General features: G+C 39.5%; 2 protein-coding genes across 3 annotated transcripts in view; both read right to left on the bottom strand.

The window, feature by feature from the left end:
- LOC113474549 (proteoglycan 4-like) overlaps window positions 1–2,279 on the bottom strand; it is a 3,536-nt gene extending 1,257 nt beyond the window's left edge. The window contains exon 1 of the mRNA XM_026836052.1: window positions 334–2,279. Coding sequence (XP_026691853.1) covers window positions 334–2,205 — 1,872 coding nt within the window. The 5' untranslated portion in view covers window positions 2,206–2,279. The remainder of the gene's footprint in view (window positions 1–333) is intronic.
- con (connectin) overlaps window positions 1–23,955 on the bottom strand; it is a gene marked incomplete in the record, with an annotated part of 129,125 nt that overhangs the window by 98,537 nt on the left and 6,633 nt on the right. For both annotated transcript variants that reach the window (XM_026835743.1, NM_001278993.1), the window contains 39 exon segments: window positions 5,259–5,447; window positions 5,774–5,899; window positions 6,334–6,477; window positions 6,543–6,683; window positions 6,751–6,875; window positions 7,352–7,499; window positions 7,656–7,931; window positions 8,182–8,317; window positions 8,527–8,778; window positions 8,953–9,095; window positions 9,463–9,729; window positions 9,972–10,238; window positions 10,418–10,553; window positions 10,833–11,227; window positions 11,467–11,591; window positions 11,904–12,045; window positions 12,298–12,433; window positions 12,694–12,824; window positions 13,059–13,367; window positions 13,597–13,714; window positions 13,790–13,975; window positions 14,351–14,500; window positions 14,574–14,737; window positions 14,995–15,260; window positions 15,456–15,646; window positions 15,810–15,964; window positions 16,224–16,335; window positions 16,411–16,560; window positions 16,932–17,169; window positions 17,367–17,535; window positions 17,754–17,918; window positions 20,799–20,911; window positions 21,165–21,338; window positions 21,491–21,608; window positions 21,769–21,882; window positions 22,018–22,439; window positions 22,514–22,599; window positions 22,746–22,900; window positions 23,224–23,353. In XM_026835743.1, the coding sequence (XP_026691544.1) occupies window positions 5,259–5,447; window positions 5,774–5,899; window positions 6,334–6,477; window positions 6,543–6,683; window positions 6,751–6,875; window positions 7,352–7,499; window positions 7,656–7,931; window positions 8,182–8,317; window positions 8,527–8,778; window positions 8,953–9,095; window positions 9,463–9,729; window positions 9,972–10,238; window positions 10,418–10,553; window positions 10,833–11,227; window positions 11,467–11,591; window positions 11,904–12,045; window positions 12,298–12,433; window positions 12,694–12,824; window positions 13,059–13,367; window positions 13,597–13,714; window positions 13,790–13,975; window positions 14,351–14,500; window positions 14,574–14,737; window positions 14,995–15,260; window positions 15,456–15,646; window positions 15,810–15,964; window positions 16,224–16,335; window positions 16,411–16,560; window positions 16,932–17,169; window positions 17,367–17,535; window positions 17,754–17,918; window positions 20,799–20,911; window positions 21,165–21,338; window positions 21,491–21,608; window positions 21,769–21,882; window positions 22,018–22,439; window positions 22,514–22,599; window positions 22,746–22,900; window positions 23,224–23,353 (6,964 nt within the window).

Below are 23,955 nucleotides of genomic sequence, written 5' to 3'. Positions count from 1 at the left end.
ATTGGTGATTGGTTCAACAGTTGGTTTGGCTTCTTCTGGTTTAGTTGGTTTTGGTTCAACTGGTTTAGGTTTTACATCCGTGACTCTTGTATCTTCGATAATAATTTCATCGAATTTACATGTTCTTGGATTCCAAACCCTTTTAGTTGTTTTGCTTTCTTGAGTTTTCTCTGTTTTACCATCTTTAACTGTCACAGTTTCAGATGTACTGACAACAGTTGACTCCATTTTCATTTTTGGTTGAAGCTTTGGTTGTACCTCAATTGGTTCAGTGGTTACAAGCTTTTTCATGTCTTCTTCCAAGTCAACTTTCTCTTTTGTAACAACAGTTTTTGAAACTGGAGATTCAGTGATTGGTTCAACAGTTGGTTTGGCTTCTACTGGTTCAGTTTGTTCTGGTTTAACTGGTTTAGTTGGTGTTTTATCTCTCACTGCTTGTTTTCGTGATGGAGATTGTGAGGTTTCCCTTCGGACTTTAGTTTCTTTAAACCTTCTGGTGAGTGGGTTCCAATATCGTTTGCTTTCTTCAGTCGTTTCTTTTGTAATTTCAACTTGTTTTGTATTTTCCTCAGTAGTCATTTGTTTTAGTGGTGATTTCTCTCGTTTTGGCTTGTTACTTCTAAAGTCCATTGGCTCTTTTTCAAACTGAACACCATCCTTTGCACTTTTTTCAACCACAACCTCTTGGAACTGTCTTGTAGTAGGATTCCACAACCTTTGTGTGGATTTGCTCTCTTCAATTTTCATTGTTCGTTCACCTTTTTGAATAGTTCTTTGTCTTGTGCTGACTTCGGTGGTTGCAATTTGCACAGATGTCTTGACGTTATCGTCTGAAACTTTTGGTTCTGTATTGATGAGATCTCTGGTTTGTTTTGTAATGCTGTCCATTAAATCCTTTTGTTTCTCACTGAAGAAACTTGCCTGCTTTGTTGGGGTTCTTACAATCTCAGGTGAATGAGAAGGCACAAACTCATCTTTCCTAAGTTGTAAAGGTTTTGGTTCAAGTGTCTTCTCTGTTCCTAGCTCGCTAGCATCTTTGAAGAAATGAGCTTGCTGAGTAGGTGTGTGAACAATTTCGACTTCTGCTTTGCTTGGTGTAGTTGGTTTGTTCAGATCAAGTTGAGGCGGAATTGTTTTTGGCTTTGCAATTTCTTTTTGTGTGACAGGGACAGGTGAAGTTTTAACCCCTTGTTCTTGCTTGTCTTCAATAATAATTTCGTCAAACTTTCTTGTCCTTGGATTCCATACTTTTCTTGTTTTCTTAGTCTCCTGTGTAATGGTTTCAACAGTTAGTGTTGAAGTACTAGGTTGTTGTGATTTCCCTGGTCCAGGGTTATGCTTATCAACAAGATTTGGTGGGGTGCCTGTAACAGCAGGAGAGTTTGGAGGGACAGCCGTTTCACCACGTCTGGATGGATTAGATAAAGTTGTTGGAATTCCCAAATCAATTTCAGTTGGATTGTTAAAGAAATTTGTCTTTAACTTTGGTGTTGTGACAACTTCAGTATAATGGTGGACTTTATCACTTGGCTGATCTACTGGAAGCAATTGATTGTCCTTTACCAATTTTGTCTTCTGCACCGATTCTGGTTTCATTACTGGGTTGTCTGTTTGAACATTTCTGCTGGTGCCTTGGGGTGAGGCACTTGTTGATACAGTTTTAGTTTTTAATGTTGTCTGGGTTTGTTTGTAATCCCCTGGAGGTGGTGTCTGTGTTTCCATTGCTCTCTTTTCAGCAACATTTTTGGTAGTTTGTGTCACCGTAGTCTGATGTGTCTTTGTTGTTTGTGTAGGTATGTTTTTCTGTGTTGCTTTGCCAGCTGTTTGAGTTGTAGCTGAGCGCTGAGAGTCCAACGTTTGAGAAGCAATATTCTGGCTATCCCTAGTCATGCCTGTACCTGTAGACCTTACTGGGGAAACAGAAGGTGATTTTGGTCGGTCAAGATCAATGTTAAACTTTCGAGTCCAGGTTGTTGGTTGTAGTTGGCTAGGTGATGGTGCAAGTTCCCTTTTGGTTAAAGCTGTTTGTGTCGCAGCTTGTGGCACTCTGCTTTCTGCAGGTTTTACAATAACATTGACCGTTGGTAATGTTTCTTCTGGTTTGCCGACAATGTTCATTTTCAGGGTAGCTATGCCTCGAGTTATTGGCGACTGTTTGACTTCTTCTGATGGCTTGTATACAATTTCCTTTTCACGTTTAATCATTTTTTGACTGAGGTTTCTGTCCCACCGATCCTCTGGGTATTCTTCATCACTGAATGGCGATAAAGGGGAGGGTGATATGAGAACATAATCATGGTCAGTTGAAAATGAAACTCTTTTCTTCTTTGCAGCTTCACCAGTTGAAACAATGGAGTGGGTGGGTTGCTCTTTTGGTTTCTGTTGTGGTTTTATCTCATGGGGCATGTGCTTGAATCCTGTCATTGAAATATATCTCACCGACAAACCACGCTTTACTTGCTCGTCTGCACTTTCAGGTCTGGTAACTTCTTGAGGTGATTTCTTTGGTACCTGTTTGGGTAAGGTTGCATGCATAGCAGGCCGCGTCGGCTTGCTTAGGCGTGTGGTTACATGACTAATGTGGCGAGTTTTAGACGATTCGGTGCGCGGAGGTTCAGTCTGTACAGTTTCAGACTGTTTGCTAACCGCTACCTCTGGATATTTTCTTCCTTTGCCTTTCAATTAAAAAAGTCCAAATTTATTACGAATTTGGTTTATTGTGCAAATTTTGTTTCAGAGTGCAAAGGAAGAAAATAGATTCGAGAAATGGGCCATGTAGCATGGGATGGAGGGTAGAATTATGAGAACAATGAGATGAAGGGGGAAGGGAGGGAAAGAAAAATAAAATTAACATTCCGTTTACAAAGATTTATATTTTGTATTTCTTTTTTTACATTTATTGCATGCAAGTATTTTTCTTTAATTTTTTACATTTTTTAGTTTTTTATTTAAGAAAATTTGACTAATGTTTTAGTTACAGGTTTTCAAATTTGTTATATTGTTCAATTTTGCCTTCTTCTCATACCTTGCACATTCAATGTTGCAGTGCAGGCTACTTGGCCAAGTTTATTCCATGCTTTGAGTTCATATTTGCCAGCATCATCTGGTTTGACACCTGATATGACAACCCCTCTCGTGTGACTGTGAGCTCGTGTTTCATAGTAGAACTGAAACTTGTTTGTAGGAGAACCACCGGGACCAATTGACTTGCCATCTTTGAACCAAGCTATTTCAGGCGCTGGTAAAGACGCAAGCCTTACTTGAAACCTTGCGTCAGTACCTTCCCTTGTGATTGTGCTTTGTGCAGGCTCTGCAACCATTGGGGAAAACTCTGTCTTAACTTCCTCCACAGGAAAACTGATTTCATATTCCCTTTGTTTTTCACTTAATTGTGTTTCAATTTGGGAAAGATATCGTTTCCGGCTTTCATCCAAGTCAGACTTTTCTGAAAGCAAGTGGGACCAAGTTAGAATTGTGTTAAGCACAAGAACTCAATGACATATTGCAAACACATCATACCTGATGACGTCTGTGAATGGTGGTAAGCAGAGCATGCAGCATGTTGTAATGTCCATGCAGGTTGACAAGACCATAATCTTCACATTTTAAAAGCAGCAGGCAACGTAATTTTACATTTTAGGCGAAAGCAGTGTAAAACACAAGCGTGCATAAAATAAAAGCCCGAGCACGACGGAAATTTTTTTTGTCATGCGTTTGTATTTGAAGTTGTATAATACGTTTCTTTTTTATATTAACTATCTGTTAATCACAGCCATATGATTAAAGTATGAACCAAAAGAATTTACCATGCAATTTGTTAGTTTGTTTAACATAACTCACTAAGTATCTCTAATTTTAAATTTTTTAATAAAGTTTAATTTTTTTTATTTTAAAAAATTTAAATATCATTTCATAACGCCTTGTTTGGTTAATGTGAACAAGCTTTTTGACAATCTCATCCAAAAACATAAACACATGTTAGATGCATTAAATATCATATCACCAACCTGTTACAAGTAAGTCTGTACTGCATACGGCTTCTCCGGCAAAGTTAGAAGCATGGCATCTTATTTCACCAGTGTCTTTCTTTTTGCAATCCATAATAACTATCCAGCAGTGACCGCTTGCCTCCTCCCATTTACACTAGAGGGAAATATAGATATGTTACATATTAAAAATATTTTACAATCAAAATATCAATATGCTGACAATCAAAATATACTTTTTTAGTCACAGTAACTTACAAAACCATTGTTAATAAATAACGCATTATGCTTACCTTATACTGAGGGTTGTCAGTTACATCACGACCTTTATTGAACCATCTCACTTCTAATTGTTCACCTTCTATCACACAATCCATTTTCACCGCACTGCCTTCAATTACATGGGCAGGCTGCAGTGGCTCAATAACTCTTGGTGGGTCAACTGCAGCAAAAACATAAGGTTAATACTTAAGGCATAAGGACGGGCATAACATTAAGGTTGATGGTAAAAGATGGAAAATGACTTACCAGTAATGAAAGGTGAAGTGAAAGATGGGAAATGAAGATGAAAGAAGTCTTTGTGAATGAAAACTTCGAGAAAGCGTAACTGCCTTTATTTTTTAACTGTTTAGTCTAACTGATAAAAAGTTTATAATAGACTTCATTTATAATGCTGTAGGTGGTAGGCAACTATACTTGAAATCTTCTTATCAAAACACAACCAATACCTTAATTGCGTTTGATAAGATATCTGTCCGGCAATACTCAACTATTTACTGTAAATATTAAGCTGCTCTCAAGGCTTAACTGAATACAATATATGACGTAATATGATAATATATAATTTAATAAACTAAGAAGATTATGCTTGTTTAAATTGAAGCTTTCTTCCGCGAGCGCGTGATAAAAATAAAAGCAAGAAAGATGATAGAGTTGTACAAGATGTTAAAGTGAGAGATGAAAATGCAAAAATGTATGGAATATAAAGTTATGCAAAATCTATGTTTTGCAATGTTTATCAAACTACAAAAACACAGTATTTTTTCTAAAATCAGATAATCTTGACAAAAATAGAACTGTTGCTGCATTTTGAAATGCAAGTCTTTTTGACTGCATAATGCATAGGCAACACATCAACAAAACGAAATGCCCTCCTAGTTATATAAACATAAGAATCAGCTGTCTGATTCTCATATTTCCCATTTTTCTGATCAACTGCTTTAAAAAAAGAATATGAGTTGTGATTTAAACCATGCTTGGTATATGACTCACTGTCAAGTTTCAGCGTCGCAGAGCACGACACATCACCCTGATCATTGGATGCAGAGATACTGTACGTTCCCTCATCCTCGGGGTAAGCCTCCGTAACCTCAAGCTGGTAGACCCCATTGTATTCGGACATCTTGAAGTATCGTGAAGGTTTGATGCGTTTGCCGTCTCGTGACCAGGTCACTTTTGGATCTAATAAGTTACATAACACAAATTTTTATTTTTTTCTTAAAAAATGAAAACAAACATCATACTATTGAAACAGTTTAAGAACTAACACCAAGACGACAGTTGTTTAAACATGTTGTGGATAAAAGATGCAGGAAAGAGTGTCAGTCAAAAAACGTGGCTGTTGAACCCAAACTAATTAAGTTACAAAAAAGTCTTTGCAGTGAAAAATATCAACAAAACAGTAGTAACAGGTTGCTTAAGTAAACAATATTAACTTTTCCCACACTGCATATGTTAATTATGTCCCTATGAAAAAACGACATTTTTAAGTAAAAAGTCAAACTTACTTGTTCCGATAATCTTGCATTGGAAGCGAGCACTCTGGCCCTCCCTTGTAATAAAGTCTTGCATTGGTTCAACTATGGCAGGCGGTGACACAGTCGGCGTGCTGGGCACTGGCATAACCACTTTGCCTGTACAAAGTAATAAGCATGGAAAATTAGTAATTTTGCAAGCTATGCAACATTTGCAACTTAAAAAACATCAACTTAAAATTTTAACGTTTACAAATTTATCCAACGATGTAATTTTAGTGACATAGTTGCATTGACGATTGATAATTGTACGATTTATCAGGCACATTATGACGTCACAGACGCGTTCGGACAAGATTAGACAAACACGCCTCCCGTTGAAACAAAAGCTACTATATATTAACATTTGCAGTGGGAATAAAATGTTAACAAAATACTTCGGGCACATCCTATTATAAACGTATTGCAACTTACAATAGCACGAAAACAGGCAAATTTAATATATGAATGTAATTTATTTATCCTCGCGTGGCCGGTAAACGACAGTCGGTATTACACGGGTGTTCTTACATAAAGCACAGTGGTACACTTACTATCAACTTGTAGAGTAGCTGTCGTGCGGAAAGTTCCGTTTTCGTTGGTTGCTTCACACGTGTATTGTCCTGCATCCGATGGTTCGACTTCGACGACAGCAAGCGTGTATTGATCCTCGTCTTTCAAGATCTTGTGCTTGAAGCCTGTATGAAAATTACGTTAGCGTACAGAACGAACACGTTTGTTGAGAATATGGGCAAATATATACTTGGTGTAATTGTAATTCCTTCTTTGTACCACTTCACATCAGGTGCTGGACGTCCAGTCGCCCGCACTGTGAACTTTGCTGTTTCGCCAGCGATAACAATACAGTTGCGAAGCTCTTGCACGAATTTGGGCGCTTCTGGTGCTACAAATCAATACAGCGTTATAGAATATATTTTTACAGCAATAAGATGCAACTGCATATTACTTACGTTGCACGTATAGGTAAGCTGTAGCTTTCTGGTTTCCTGCCTCGAAGGTGTATTCTCCAGCGTCGTTGAATTCAACTTCGTCAATTGATAACTTATGCGTTAGATCGGCACTCGTGTACTTAAACCTACAAACACACGCGGAAATTGTAATTTCTCCAAACACACTGTGGTTTTAATAGCAGTCTGACGTATATCGCAGCCTCCTTTTGCGTGTCTGTTCAAATCCGTAACTACAGCACATAAATCATAGCTATTACGGCACAACGCGCTACTAAAACCGTCATAAGTTTGCTCACTGATCTGCAAACACCAGTTTTACAATAACCACTGCAGACACGCTGTTTAAATCCCCCATTCATATTTGGGCAACAGCGAAGATGCTTTATTTGCTAATATGTTGAACAGAGAAAGGACAAACTTTTCGCTCCGTCGGTAATTGTGCCATTGTTGGCTGCGGTTACATCACTTGGTAAATAGATTAAATACGCGACAAAATGTTTTCGTTGTGGAATTGTCGTTTTTATAATGGAATTTTTTTAAATATTTAAAAATTCCGAATGCTTAAATTATTTCGCCTATTATTCTAATTCACATTTATTACCTTTTCATTAACATGAAGTCTATTTGAACGCCGTTTTTAAACCACTGCGCTTTCACGTTTGGTTTGTTGACTTGGAACTCGAGTGTAGCTTTCTTGTTTTCCACAACTTCGATGTTTTTCAAAGACTTCGTGATCTCGACAGCAACAACTGTAAATCATGAGTTAAAACATTTGAATTTTTAGGAAGAAGGGAAAAAAAATAATCCACCAGGAAATATGGGATTTGCTGCTAACGATATCCCATCTTGCCCCACAGTTCCATGCATTCATTTACGCACTTTGGTATTTGCAGTGATATTCTTACCTTCGACGTAAAGTGTAGTTTTGTTTCGTACGCTGCCAGCCACGAACTCGTACACGCCAGCGTCTTCTGCTGCGATGTCTTTCACCTTGAGGGTGTGCGTAACATCTCGGCTAATGGCTTCATATTTGACGGACTTGTCCTGCGTTGTATCTATTCGTTTGCCATCTTTGACCCAGAAGGCTGAAATACCGGGCGCATCTACCGTACATTCCAACACCGCCACATCGTGGGCGTTTGCTTGCAACTTTTTCGGCATTTGCTTCACGATCGTAACAGCTGTGTAGAAAACATGAATGAACCTTGTTTTGCAAGGAAGGTGTATAAAATTGTTGTAAAATTCAAGGTGTACAAACAAATGTTCACGTATGGTTGATAAATCAGACAACACATTAGGGACCACTGGGTTGGAGCAGTTCCCGTGTCTTAAGTAATTTGCCAAGGGGTACATACGTAGCAGAGTGGGAACAGTAGTAATATTTCAACTCTGCTCGAAGCCTAATTTATAGATTTTACCATTGCTACTTACCTTCTACGTTCAAAGCTGCGGTACAACTATCCTCGCCGGCGGTAAACGAATACACTCCGCTATCTTCTGCAGCGCAAGTGTGGATTTTCAGGCGATGAGTTCGCCCGTCAACGGTGATGGATATCAAGTTACTCGGCTGCACAGACACAAAATTGTCATTTAGTTTAATGCGCAACTGAAAATATCATAACCCATCATATATCTCTTAGCCCATATGTAAGATACGACTTTTATTTAATAAAATTCGTTTTTAAAATTAAAGCCATCTTTAGTGATGAAGTCAAAATTAACACTTAAACGAAAATGTCAACAAAAGTTGTGCAGACTATCACGTGTCATACTCACTTTTATCACGACTCCATTTTTGGTCCATTTACAAGCAGCTGCCGGAACATCAGGGTGGGAAACCTCGCATTCGTAAGTTGCGGTCTGTGTTTCCTTCACCACCACGTCCTTCATGCGCGATGTCAAGTGAATTGCTTCCACAATCACTTTGGCCGAAGTTGTCGACTTCCCAACAGCAAACTGGTATGAACCGGAATCATCCGCCTGGGCGTCTGTGATGACCAACTGGTGTGTCTTGCCGCGGTGTGTGGTCTGTTATACAATGGAAAAATATATTTTAATTCTGTACCTGTGGGGTCAATGCATAATTGATCGAATAAATGTAACTTATTTATCCTCGTATGGACAATCGTTATAACACAGGTGTTCTGTTTCATACACCTCGTGCCCGCTGTTTATGTACTTTTAAATTAGCGTCATGTTTACCTTAACACGTTCTGTTTCAGTGACAGTTACTCCATTTCTTGTCCAAACTCCACTAACGCTTGAGTTTGTAACTTCAGTAGTTAGTTCAACATTCCGATGTTCCATGGCTCGAACCTCCGTCAGTTTGCGCGTGATGGTCACAGCTGTATGAATGAAAGCGGCAAATTATATCAACGTAGATAAGTTTCAAAGATTTTATTTAAATAGGAGACTGTCAATGCTATTTTGGAGGAATTATAATATGTTCAGCATCTTATAATTCGTGGGACATTTGTTTTTGTCGGTTGTATATTTCGTCACACTTAATCCTGACTGTTATTCCGTTACGAGAATCGTTTAACTTTTCATGAGCACTGGATCAGTGCCCAGGTTTACAAAATATATCACATTCACTTAAACCATAAGGTATTCCAATTGGTAGTTAATTGTCCAGCCAACTTATTATGAAACACCCTGCTCGGGCATTTAAGAGCCATATACGCTTAATCAGAGTAATGCGTGTCAGTTTACCTTCGACGTATAATCGTGCACTTGTCTTGGCTGATCCAGCAATGCAACTGTATGCAGCTTCGTCCTTTTTAGTCACGCAATGCACGATGAGTGTAAACCTTTGTCCTTGAGACTGAACTCTGTACTTCACATCATCGCAGTTGATCATGACACCGTTGCGTTCCCATCGAACATTGGAAATGTTTTCGTTGGCGACCTCGACGGTGAAGTCGGCATCGGAGCCCTCCGCTACAGTAATGTTGCGAAGACCTTTGGAGAACTTGATGCCTGCATTACAAAAGCAATATATTACGGTAAAGTAGGATGGAATATGTTGCACCGAAAACTCATATTTTCTGATGGTGTTTCTAACAGTTACCAAGGAGTCGCTGGGCTACGGTTATATAATGTTGTAAATATTCTTTATTTACTACCTTATGTGACGAGAAGGGAATGAAAAATATGTCTCATCCTAACTACCCTACTATAAACGTAAGCTACCGCATTTAATCCTAGACCTAACAACAAACCTGTAATGGACAAGTTTGCGGACGTGCTGGCGCTGCCGAATTTGAATGAGTAACTTCCAGAATCCTCCTTTGTGACGTCATTGATCATAAGGATCTGCGTCCGCCCCTCAGAAGAGCTGACGAACCGATGCGAGTAATCTGCATCGAGAAGTTCCCCGTTTTTCATCCATGAACCTTGGACCCCGTCACTTGCCACTTGGCACTCGAATCTTACAGACTCTGTTTCTGTGGCTGTAGCATCGGAGAGTGGTTTCGTGATTTGGGCACCTGAGTGGATTAATGGTTACATTTATGTAACTATATCGACTACAGTGGTTATAACACGGGTGTTCTGTTTCACACACCTCGTGCCTACTTACGAGTTACCACGTATATGCAGCTTTGTGAGTAACTATTTTTAATGTATGTTTGGCAATACGGACAAGTCTGTTTATAATAATACGCACCTTGTACAGTGAGAGAGGCCGATGTAGTTTTGTTGCCGATTCTGAATTCGTAAACTCCTTGATCGTTCAAAGATAGGGATCGAATAAATAGCGAATGTTGTTTTCCATCCACAACAGCTGATACGTTGCTTGTGTTCTGTGTCAGTAAACGAGATTAGTTTAGGTAATGCCGTATGATATAGCATTATAGCAGTTTAGGGTAAGATGGTACGTTTTTTCATTATTTTGTTCTTGCCCCATTTGGTAGTAAAAAAAACAATCACAAATTTATAACTGTGGCCTCCCGCCTCTAAAAGAGCGGTATTTAAAATGCGATATTATGTGCTCACGGTATCCCCTCCAACCTTATAGCAGTGTCATTTAAACATGATTGATCTCAATATATTTTCCATTGTCACTCAGAATAACTATTTACCTGCAGTGGTTGCCCGTCTTTAAACCAAGCTCCATGGACGCCACTTTCCGACAAAGTCGCCGTCAAATTAACAGCGGCTGTTTCGGCTTCAGTCACATCTTGGAGTGTGCCGGTAATTTCTACAGGAATCACGACCAGCTTTGCTTCACTGGTGGACTTGCTTCCAGTAACATACGAATAGACTCCGCTGTCCTGTGCTGTGGTATTGTGTACAACCAACACTTGCTTCTTACCGTCAGTTTTCACTGAGTATTTTACGTTGTCCGATTTGATTTCAGTTTGGCCACAAAACCATTTCCCAGCAGAATAGCCGGCTTGGTTGACATGGCACTCAAAGACACCATCCGTGGACTCGACGTTGGTGGAATCTTGGATTCCAGTTGTCACGTCCACAGCTGGAAACGATATGAATGTTGAATAAATGTAATTTATTAACCTTCGCAAAGCAAGGAAACAAACGTCGTTGTAACACGGGTGTTCATACACCTCGTACTCGCATACGAGTTACCACGTATGTAACTTTGTGGGTAATTGATTGAGATTTTCCAACATTTGTGTTGGATATATGGGACCACTAAGTTTGGTCACGGTTTAATACAACCACTGTACAAAATATCTAAGCAGTATAACTTACATTTAACTTCTAAAGTGGCAGAACACGATGCAGTTCCTGCTGCGAAAGTGTAAACCCCGCTGTCTTCGACCGTGCAGTTTTCAATAATAAGCATGTGGCGGCTTCTATCAGATGTCGTGATCAACCTGAAAAATATAAATAAAACGGAATTAAAATCATTTTCTGCGGGATATAATGAATAAACGTAACTTGTTTATGCTCGCGTGGTTGGGCAATGACAATTGTGTTTTTTTTTCATTTTAATGAAATGTATCGCCCAATGGGTTTGAGAATTTGCCATTTAATGTCTTGCCCAATAATACACCCACCCACTATGGTAGCAGCATCAAGCCTCGAACCTGTAACCTCCCGGCTAGGGGCAGTGGCGCTAACCATTTGTTCACAGAGCCGGATAAACTTTGACTGCACTTGATATATCAAGAATTTTACTTATCCACCTTTTGTCGCTGGTCACAGTTTGTTCGTTACGCGACCAAGTAGCAATGGCGTCATCTCTTGATATCTTCACTTCCAAAGTAACAACTTCACCGGCAAATACCGACATATCCTTAAGTTTCTTAACGATGCTGACGTGCATGGCTGGGTAAAAATCAATTAATAGTAGGTTGGGGTAAGATGGCACATATTTTTATTCTGTTATTTCGTCACATTTAGAAGTAAACAAAGAATATTTTCAGAATTATATACCCGTATTCTCACTACATCAAAATAGCGTTGTAAATTATTAAAAAGACGATTAGTAAACACGGCACATTATGTGCTAACGGTATCTATTTTACCTTGCAATACTATAATCATTTAAATGTTGATAAACCAAGTTCTCATACATACCTTGCACTGTAAGATTCGCCAAGCTTTTTTCGTCACAGTAAATATATTCGTAAACTCCTTCGTCTGCCGCACGCGAGTCGTTCACGGTCAGGGATCTTTTGTTCCCATTTTCAGTGATCACGTGCTTGGAACTTGCCTGGGTTTCAAAATTAATGTTATAATATTTCAATGTTTTATATATATACCAAGTTGGAGTAAAATGGTAAACTTTTCATTCTTTTTTATTGTCACATTTGGTATTAAATAAAGAATATTTACAGAATTATAAAACCGTATCCTCACGGATCTGAAAGAATGTCCTTAGGTATTTAAAATACGATTAAAAAATATGTTATATTATGTGCTAATGCTTTTCCACCCCACAATATGATACTTCGGTTAAACGTCATTATTTACCTGTATTTCAACGCCATCTTTCATCCAGGTACCTGCAACACCAGCATGCGAAACTACGGCAGTGAAGTCGCAAGCCCCTCCTTCGCGAGCGACCTGGTTCTTCAAGCCGGATTGGATTTTCTTTGGAACAACTAAACAATATAGAAAACGGTAAGGATTGATAAACATAATATACACTGAAAGCAATGCTAGTATAAAACTCATTCAAACTTCAGGGCCCCTTAAAACATTACATGCAACGGAAATTATTTCATACACAGCCTATTCACTAAAAGCTATGCTATTCGTTTTTTTTTATACCCTATACACTAGCATTCAATACACATATACATTAAAAACTAAGCTATATTCTTGAACTCAATTACCTTTCACATGAAGTTGTGCCGTTGACTTAATTTCCTTATCTCCAGCAGCGAACATCACACAAGAATAAGATCCAGCATCGCTCAGTTTGATGTCAGCAATTCTCAGCAAACGTTGAGCGCCATCTGCCCTGGTCTGAAACTTCTCACTGGTTCGTAAAACTTCTTCGGCCGCCCCGTCAGTGCCACACCTCCGCCACTCCACCTCAGCAGTGAAATCAGACACCGAGCATTCAAAGATAACTGACTTCTCGTTCTCCTTTGCGTCGACGTCGGTAAGAGATTCGGTGAAATGTAAGGCCTCGACCGCTTCTACAAGATTTGGAAAGTAAGTAATAAAACATGTTTTCATTGTTTTCTCGTCAAGGTTAATGGTAAACAAAGATTATTTACAAAGTAATGTAATCGTAGCTTCGCAAAGATCGTTGTTAATTGTACAAAACACGATTGGGATATATGAGATATTATGTGCGAACGGTGTCTCATCTTACCCCACAGTCATACTAAGCGTAAACATCTATTGAGTTTTCCATATTCTTACCTTGTACAAGTAAAAATCCTTGACTACCAGCTTGGCCAGCAGGGTTTGAAATCCGAACCGAAATGGATCCAGAATCGTCGACATGGCAGTCTCGGATAAACAGCTCACATACGTTGTTCTAAACACAATAAGGGTTGGATTTGTATAATGTACTATTTCGCCATGAAATTTCGTGCACTAGAATACCACCTACCTCTGGGAATATCCAGCCGAGACGTTCAGACTTTTCCAAAGCAATTTCGTTTCTGTACCAAGAAATCTCGGGCTCAGGGTTACCGTGGAATCGAACCCGGAACCTTGCGTCTTTACCCGACTGTACAGTGACATTGTGGATACGTTCCAACACAACTGGAGCTTGCATGTCAGGTGTGACATCGACCTAGTTTAAGGAGATTGGATTAGAGTTTGTGTTGAGCACATTTAATGCAGTGGTATTTTCATGCGTGAATTGCGTGCGTTCATTGCGTGATGCGATAAAATGAACTTGTATATATCTGGTGACCTAATAGGAGAGAATATGATATACTTATTGATATACGTGATCTGTGTGCGTTTGAATGAATTGTATAGCTGGTAACTTTATACGCAAGGACACTTATGATTAATCATGCTGACAAAATATGCTTAATTCTAATAAGTTTTCAGATGGGAACGTATTAAGTGATGCAGTAAGTGTCTTTCATTTGGCATTGATTCATTCAAAGTGCTGGGATAACTATGGTGACATGCGTTTTTGAAGCTGCGTGATCGACACCTTTATTTCATAAGGAGGGGGCAGAGATTGCTTTGGCCGTTGTAGAAACGGTATTTTAGGCGCTTCTTCTGGTTTTGGTTCGTCCCAATGCGATAAACTGTCCTTAGTTTTCCGAATGAACGACTCGTATTTACGGTCGCGTTGAGTTGACTTTATAAAACAAGCAACGTTTTGTGGCTGTATATAAAGAACGAACAATATATACATAGTTCAAGCTACATACCTTCTTTTTGTCAGCTTCAAACGTGTTCAGCATTCGTTCTTCCTCCGATAGTTTGCTAAACTTCGATTGCAGTTCTTCATGTCTTTCCACTCGCTTTACTTTCTTCAAGCCAGCGATGGGTTTTTCGACTTCGCGCAGAGGGACCATATGTCGACCTTTTTCCTCTGTGAAGGGGTTTTAAACGTTATCATACATGAGCTAAACAATTTTACTTTTATTACATAAATGAATCCAAGGTTTCAGCGCATAGCAGGGTAACGACAATATCAAGCACCTCGTGCTCGCTCACAATTTACAACGTATGTGACTTTATTGGTGATAGTTTTACGCTAACAATGGTAGCAGCATCGAGCTTTGAACCCACAACTTATATTTCGCAGCCAGACGTGCTAACCACCATATCACCACTAAATGCTCCCACCTTTAAATTGTTCTTCCACATTGCGTGTGATCCTGTACGACTTCAACGTGTTGGTGTCGATGCGACTTTTCGTTTTGGAATCAGAGGTTTGAATATCAGCTTTGTGTAGAACGGTCCTGAGATCCCTGGCCTGGCTCACTTCAATTGTGGTCGTCGCTTCTACGCTTCCTTCAATGTTCTGTGCAACCATTTTGACTTGGCCGTGATCGTAGCCGCGTACTGTTGCAATCTCGAAGTAATGAATACCGTCGGACCAAATTCGGAATCTGCACAAAACGTATTAAAAAATCGTTAACATTAATTTTCACATTCGCATTTTCTGTTAAAGCTGCAGCTGAATGTAACTTATTTATCCTCACATGGTGGGGCAACGACAGTCGTTATAACACGGGTGTTCTGTTTCATACACCTCGTGCCCGCTTACGAGTTACCACGTATGTAACTTTATGGCTGATTGTCACCTCTTGCTTTGTCTGATTGCTTGTCCATTTAAATACCAATCCACTTTTGGCAAAGGAGAACCGACTACTCTGCAACGGAATCGTGCTGGTTCACCTTCTTGTACAACAACAGGATCGGGGTTCAGGACAATTTTCGGAGCAGATCTGACTTCGACTTCATCGGTTTGATGCGAAACATGTGCGAGAGAAATCTAAACAAATAAAAGATGGGATACCGTTAATACCTACTTCCGATATAGTTTGAGTATTGATTTATTATTATAGTTCAAGTATTTATTAAGTACCGATATCACTATACAGGCAGCCACTTATACATTTGTTTTAATTAAAGTAGATTACAATATAATCAATAACCTCTTGTCTGTGTCGTTCAGTTGTTTCTATCTTGCCAAGTTGGGTTGTGTCCGGTAGTTGAGTCTTTTCGACAAGTCCACGTTCCTCTTTCACAATAAGAGTGCATGATGATTGAACCTGACCGTGGGCGTTGGTTGCTCTGCAGCTTATCACACCTGGAAGAAATGTAGCGTTTTAAGAGACTTACCAACAATTTTTTTAGAAAAATTTGCTTAAAAATGAAATGCTTAATTTATTTGTAAAGACAAACTTTGACGATATGTTTTCGGTGTTGGCGGAAACAAAAAAAATCCTATTTAATCTGGTAAGATACAGATACTTTTAGCTTTTTATTTACTGCCGAATAAATTAAGAAAAGAGAATGTAAACACGATTCACCTCACCCTACTATACTATAAATAAAATAAAACAAACCTGTGTCTCTGGGGTAGACTGCATTAATATCCAATGCTGCGTAGCCGAACTCAAACGTGGTCATTATACGATTTGCGTATTCAAGTTGCTTGCCATCCAATAGCCATTCAACCTACACCATAAACAATACATTATACTAAATGTCCAGAGACAAAGATGTCGTTTATTAATTAAGCTGTGTAATTACCCGCATGGTAGGATCACCAATCGGTACAATGTGACATTCAAAGTGAACAGAACCAAGGATCTTCTGTTTTGCCGAAACCAACTTTTTCTTAATTCTTGGCTTTTGCATACGAGAGCTATCGTACAAGTCAGTCTCGTCAAAGTTGTCCAACTGCCGAACAAAATAATACATTAACATAAGCTGCATACGTAGCGTGCACAAGGTGTATGATACAGAAGAGTGGTGTTATAACGACTGCCGTTGCCCCGCCATGCGAGGGTAATAAGATACATATTTTCATTGGTATACAGTAAGGTGGGGGAAGATGGGACACCTTTAACACAAAATAATCAAATATCCTGATCGTGTTTAAAACATTTAACACGGGTCCATAGGAGTCGTGAGGATACGGTTTTATATTTCTTTGAATGTTTTTTGTTTACTACTAAATGGGACGAGAAAATACAGTCAAAAAGTGTCCCATCTTCCCCCACACTACTATATTAAACAGCACTTGGGTTAGCACAATCTAAATTCTTTACCTTTCGCAGGTCAACTCGTTCTGGTGAAGGCTCAACCGCCTGCTTTAGACCTTTCGATTTCGGAATGTACAGTTTTCGACTTGGTTCTGGATCGTATTCGATTCGGTTCACGTTTACTTTGCATCGAGACAAGTCTCGTCCAGCCTTATTCACAGCAGTGGCAGTATACCATGCATCGTGTAAACCTTTCGCTGCACGATCGATAGTTAGAAGTCCATGTCCGTCAACACCTTCGATTCTAAAATATGAAATTTTAAGTTAAATAAATGTAACTTGCTTTATCTACCTCGTGCCAAGCTAGCAAGGTTAAAGTGGTTATGAATTCTTGACTTGTCCTATTTTCAAGTAATTACAAATTATAAATGTATCCATGTCTGTCACATCTTGCTGCCTGGCACTTAAATGCGACCGCACTAAACACTTGAATATCCTTACCTGAGTTCTGGGTGTTTCTCAGGAATGAGAAGAACGTTGTCTTTGAGCCAAACGATTTCTGGAGTGGGCCTGCCAACAGCGAAAACTTCAAGACGAACCATGTCGCCTTCCTTCACCGTCACGCTTTGTGGCTTTTCGAGGATTCGTGGTCTTTCTATTCCTTCTTGCGCTGTGGATTGAATCAGTTATATATCTTAATACAGAAACAGAGGTCGCCATTCGATATAAGTGTATTGCACCACACTTATATAACAAAGCGATGAGTGGTATCAATTGAAAATAACAAATTCAATGCCATTTTCACAAACATTATTAGTGTAACCATTGTATAGCCCACTGTTGTGAACATGTGACTGCAAACAGTAATTTCATCAAACCATAACTTACGTATGACCGTCAGTGATAAAGTGCTGACTGCTTTCCCAGCAGCGCTCCTTGCAACGACAGTGTATTCGCCGCTATCTTCTGGTCGCGCAGGTGAAATGATAAGAGATCTGATGCCGTCTTCTTTGACAACAATCCGGTGATTATAATCTTCATAAACTTGGGAGCCTGTAAGTAAAGTCGAATACATGTTTCAAAAACGTGTTCAAAATGAATGCATCTCACGAAAAGCGTGTTCTTTTATAAGCCGACCCGCTTTTGGATTGTTTATTAAGTGTTATTTTTTGACAACTCGAACTTGTTATGGCCTAGCAACAGGCGTTAGTTATATACACAGTACTGCGTTATGTCGGAATCGATTTATGACAAGTATAACACTGAACAAGTGTTCAAACCCGACTCGATAACTTTACAAACCCTCAAGTGGCAAGCAAATAAATAGCACTTGCCTTTGGGATAAACGCAAACATAAATATTGAGATCTGCCTTTAACCAGGGAGACTGGATGTCGCTTGGTTTAATTTTATCTTTAATTTCAAAACAATTGCGTATTGCTCGTGTGCATTTCACTTCATGCTTTGGTTTTTCGCGTTTTAAGGTGTTTTGTAGTAATGTCCTTTTTGAGGTGCGAGGCTGCGAAGGGGTGTTGACTGTGGAGTCATCAATGCTCTTTTCGTTCATTGCAGTTGGCTTTAACTTGCGTATCGGATCTTTACTGTCAAACTCCGACCGTCTAGTTTCCATGTAGCTGCGCAAGTCTTTTAAATTGTTGATTCGGCTGTAGCTGGGAAAGGTAGAAGATCTTTTGTGTGGTAAAGTCGGTCTCTCACCGGTGGCTGGCGGAAACGTCCGGTTTAAACCGACTTTTATAATTCCGTTTTGGCTCAATCGGTCTCGAATTAAAGCTGGGTTCATGTGGCATAAACGCTCGCCAAATATAGTGGAGTTATGACATGCAGTATTGTCAAAGGGTAAAGAAACAGCAACAGGGGACTCTGGGAACGAAAACTCGTCCTCTGAAAGCGATCTTCTGTATCCAGAATCTGAATCTGAAGAGTGGCCAGCATCCACTTTTACAGGTGATGGTTTCGTGTCTGGTAACCGCAAGTTTTCCTGGATGTCGGGTTCCAATCTCCAAGCTGGAGTTTGTCTGTACTCAGCTGTCTTGGAAAGTATCTCGTCCATAAAACTCGTATATCGTGGCGACTTCTGCAATGCCTTAGCTTGCCTGTGACTTCTGGGTGGTGTGGTATTTGATTTCGAGTTTTTAATCTCCAATTCCGGGTTTCCCCGCCGTAGACTAACACTAAACATTTTCTGATGTCGTACGTCAACGCCACAGTCACGTGTCGAGGCCATGGTTTCAGAAGTTGCATTCAGACTGAGAACTATATAGCAGCCACATGTTCTAACCTATATACATTGTACGAATACCAGAATTAAATAACTGGTACCACTTAACGATTTATGTGGTCTTAACTATACCAGCCTGGACACGCCCATACATAAGCCACGGGTGAACATATACTTAATAAGCTACACACCACCACGGCGAATAATGAACTTTTTTAAAGTAAGAGCTGTTTGAATATCTTTCACCAAACTCTCAAAGTGGATTCAAAATTGCGTTCTCTAAACTTATAATTTTACGCTCACCGCAGTTAATGGAAAATATACACTGTACAAATAACCCATTGTCGCCGAGACAAAATTGCCTTGCGCTGAACTATGACTGTCATTTCTCTACAAAGTTTGAATTCAAAAGTAATCACCATAAAGGCTACGGCATCGCGAGTTATGGCACTTGAGCCAACTCAACGAGTGGCTTTGATTCTTCCAACGTAGTTGAAAACCCTTTTCAATCATTGTTAGTCCTCACTGTTATATGCAGGGATCTATTCTTGCTGGTTATCGACGGACAGTTAGCTTTTAACGGTGGCCAGAAGTCGTAGCCTATAACTCTATGCACCATAACGAGCGTCGTTGGTGATCTATTTACACACGCACTTTCGGAGTTGTAATTTACAACGGTCAGTTTGACTTTATTTGCTGGTATTAAAACAGATCGTCGCTAACGCATTAATAATTTATAGGAAAAACTACGTCAAGCCACCTTTTTAGTTTAGACTCTTTTGTAATCTAAAAAGTAGTTTTGTTACTTACGTAGTTTCGCTGAGTTTTCGCTACAAGCAGACATTATGGAAAAACCGCTGAATTCCAATAAAAGTAAACCGTCTTGTCGGTATTTGGCAGAAAAATTTAAAGCGACGATTGGTGACCTCGAACGAATCAAAATAATCATAACCCTTGTCGCGAACGTTTACACAGCGTAGTAAAGGCGAGCGCTTTTGTTTCTCTGAACTTTAACCTTTTCGTAAACAAACAGCCCGATACGCCCTTTGCTTCTTTACAGCTCCATATCCGCCCTTGACACATTATCCTTACTATATTATCCCGAAACAGAACTCTCATTAACGCTGTCGGCTCCGAGCATTGTGTATATGTATGCTCATCGCTACGGATTATTATACGCCACACTGCGCGCGCAAGAGAATAAAAAATTGCAAGACAATAGCGAATTGACCCTTACAATTAGATCTAGCGATTTTGTTAGCTTTCAAAGGGTAATAAAACTTGTCAGGCTCACGACGAACTATAGACAGGGACAATACAACACGAGCGGGTGGTAATTGGATAGCTGGAGGAATTTAATACCGGGTTTCAATGGAGTCATGTTATCATGACATACGCTATGTAATGTGCCTAACTGTGTTAACAAGATGTAACTATTTATAGGGAAACTGTGTCTTTTGTTTAGTAGTTTGTCATTCTGTTCCTGGTGCAGTGGTTATAATACAAAAACTCTGACTGCAAAAAAGCATTGTAAAGATACCACTAACTGACTCAAAGTAATTGTGTTATAATTCCCATCGATATTCTAAACTGCAATAAACATTTGCAGATATTCAGACAGTGACTGACAGTTTCAGCTCATACTGCTAAAATTGCTTCATTTTTTGCAGGTACAATATGATAAAAGTCACTTACCCTCTTTGTAGAAAGTAACATCGGGTAATGGACGTCCAGTAACTTTGCAATCGATCCTCGTCGCTTCACCTTCGTTGCATTCCCTGCTTTCGGGTTTTCGCAAGAATTTCGGTCTAAACATAAAGTTTGGTTATTTCATTTTCTGGGCAAAATATGTTTTAATGTGTTGCTGACAATTCATACAACCCGCAATTACCATTGAGTATTGCCCGTCTACAATGGTATATAGCAGCAATGAGCTTTTGAGCCCGTAGTCTATGAGTTAGAAGCATATAGGCGTGCTATACCCATTGTGCCACGGGACCAGATACATAAACAAGTTGGTGAGTAAATTAAACTTAAATATTGTTTTTGATGCAAGCATACCTGAAATATTTTTCAATATCCAGTTGTTCAATTTCCTCCAAGCGCTTCGATGGCGACATCGTGCGGACGGGAGATCTTGAAGTTTCTCGTAGTCGTTTTACAGGACTCGCGCTTGTTTTTCTCAAGCCTGGAGAGCGAGCTGGCGAAACGATGACACGTCTTACGCCTCGACCCCTGAATAAAACAATAAATCATCAAAAATTGATTATATGAAATAAAAATTGATTTTAATATGTTGTATACACCTTGTACTCGAATTTACCACGTATAACACCGTACCAGACTCTTTTTCTGTATGGCTGTCAATTTAGACAATAATACTTTACCTTGACTCCCCACGACCACGGGGTGGAAGTTGGGAAGGAGGTGCCATTACCCCTCGTTGTTGGTCTTCAACTGATTGTCGATCAATTGCGTCTTGTTCTTCAAACCGTGCGTATTGATCTGTAAATTATACTGGCGTTACTGAATAATCATAATTAATAAAGAAACGTATGTAACTTGCTTATACTCGCATGGCGGGGCACCGACAGTCGTAAAACATGTGTGTTCTGTTCCATACACCTCGTGCCCGCTTACAAGTTACCACGTATATAACTTTTACCTTCTGATATGAGCATTACAGATCCACTGATGAAACCGAATTGATTTGTTGCTGAGATCGTGTATTCACCGATGTCTTCAGCGAAAACCATTCCGATGACGAGGCAATACAAGTCTATGCAACATGGTGTGATTAGCATCGACAGTTGAGGGGGAATATCAACGAATTATAAACATGTGTAAATGAATAGAGATGTTCAAATGTAATTTAAAGGTATCGAAAAACGAAACAACTTTTGCTTAAACTTACTTTTGGTCCTGTCCTGAATTATTTTAAACCGATGTCCAGATTGTAGCATTTGTCCGTTCTTTGCCCACGTCACTCTGGGTTCTGGTACGCCGGATATGACGCATTCTAGTTTGACTGAAGCGCCTTCAACCAGTTTAACCATACTGGCGGGCGTGCTAAGGAACTGCGGCGGCTCACCGCTTGGATAAACGTCATTCGGCACTCTAGCGCCCTCTGACTGCATGCTCTTTGACGAAGCTTTTCCGGAGTGTGTTGACATTTCTTCGACGACCGGGGAAAGCATGGTGGCCCCGGGCGCGGGCTCGCCGGCGTTAATAGCATTGCTGACTAGCTTTGCAGCCGCAGCACTTGGTTTAAATATTTCAGTATCTGTAAGTTCGGCTTCGGAAACGCCGGAGACAAAATCAAGTTCCGCCTCGGTACTGTAAACGAATAAACGTGTTCATTGAATGAATAAGCGTAAAATACAGTGGTACAATTGGAAAAATAGAACTACCTTTCGAATCCATCAAAATCTGTCATTGAAAGTTCAGTTTCCGAAGCTGAAGGGGCGCGTTCAGGTTTTGTCTGAGGCTGTGTTACCTGTAGTATGAAATATGAATGTAACTTATTTATCCTCGCATGGTGGGGAAGAGGTGTTTTGTTTCATACACCTCATGAACACATATAAGCCCACGATGGTAGTTAAACATAAAACTTGTTAAACTGCATATGGTTCTAAAACTTACATTTAGTACACATGTGCACGAGGTTGAACCAGCAACACTCGATGCTGTGCAAGTGAAATGTCCGGCATCATCAACAAAAGTTTCTCTTATAAGTAAGCGGGTGATTTGCCCATCATAAGTAATTTCAAAATCGTGAGAGCTTTTGATTTCAGCTCCTGTAGATTTAATAAAACATAGAGTTTAGTCTTGAAATGTAATAACGTAATTACTGCTGTTGCCAGGTATACAGTAATGCTGAAAATTTCCCTATGTTTAAACAAAATCCTTTTTATATGGTAATAAAGTTAACGTTTGTAAAAATGCCCGTTTAGTAAAAAGATGGGTAAGTAAATAATCTTGCAGGAAAAGTATTGTCTTACAAGGTAACAAAAAACGTTGGTGCAGTTTTATCAGAAAATGTTTTTTTATGCCTTTAAACCGTTGCTGGCATGCGATACCGCAGCCGAAGTTGGAAAAACAACAATCGTATGTAATGTACCTTCTCTGTACCACATAACATCTGGTACAGGGTTTCCCATAATCTCGCATTCTAGTTTCGTCATATCGCCTTCTTGTACGTGAAGATCCTTCATCCCGGATTTGATAAATGGCGGGAAAGCGGCAAGGTCCTATACACGAAGCATAAACCGGTAAAAATATTGTACCAAAATGATAAAAAAGGACCAACAAGTGTTTTAATATGGATACAGGCAAATAAAATGTTGGCTTTATATTAAATATTGGACAACAAATTCAATACATCATACATAGATGTTGGTGAGGTAACACAATTACTGGTATATAATAGAGTCGTATCAATCTAGTCTACATCATGCATCTGTTTAGACCTGGCTTGGTTCTGTTTCGTCATCTCCAATAGTAGCGCTAGCCATTTGTTCAGTAATTGACTCAATTTGTTGGTGAATTGATGAAGTGTCTTGTTCATGCTGTGATTCCTAGTTAGTGAGATGAAAAGCGTGATTTGGTGAAGTGACATGAGATATTTTGTGCACAGTGAAAGAGAAATATTGTATAGCGATATTAGCCATGCACTAAAGCTGTACGTGTCTGGTACAGAGCGACCGCATCATGCGAGGCAGAACTTGGAGGTGACGGGACAGAAAGTGCAGCTGTCGCCCACTTATCTCACTGACACAATGAGTAAAACACTCGATTTAGAAGCTTATCGGTAAAGGGGGAGATATAGAATGCCAGCTTGGCTCATAGGTGA

This window comes from Ciona intestinalis, chromosome 9, assembly GCF_000224145.3.
Source record: "Ciona intestinalis chromosome 9, KH, whole genome shotgun sequence".
Classification (NCBI taxonomy): domain Eukaryota; kingdom Metazoa; phylum Chordata; class Ascidiacea; order Phlebobranchia; family Cionidae; genus Ciona; species Ciona intestinalis.
Note: the sequence above shows the minus strand (reverse complement) of the source record. Positions and strands in the feature narration are given on the sequence as shown.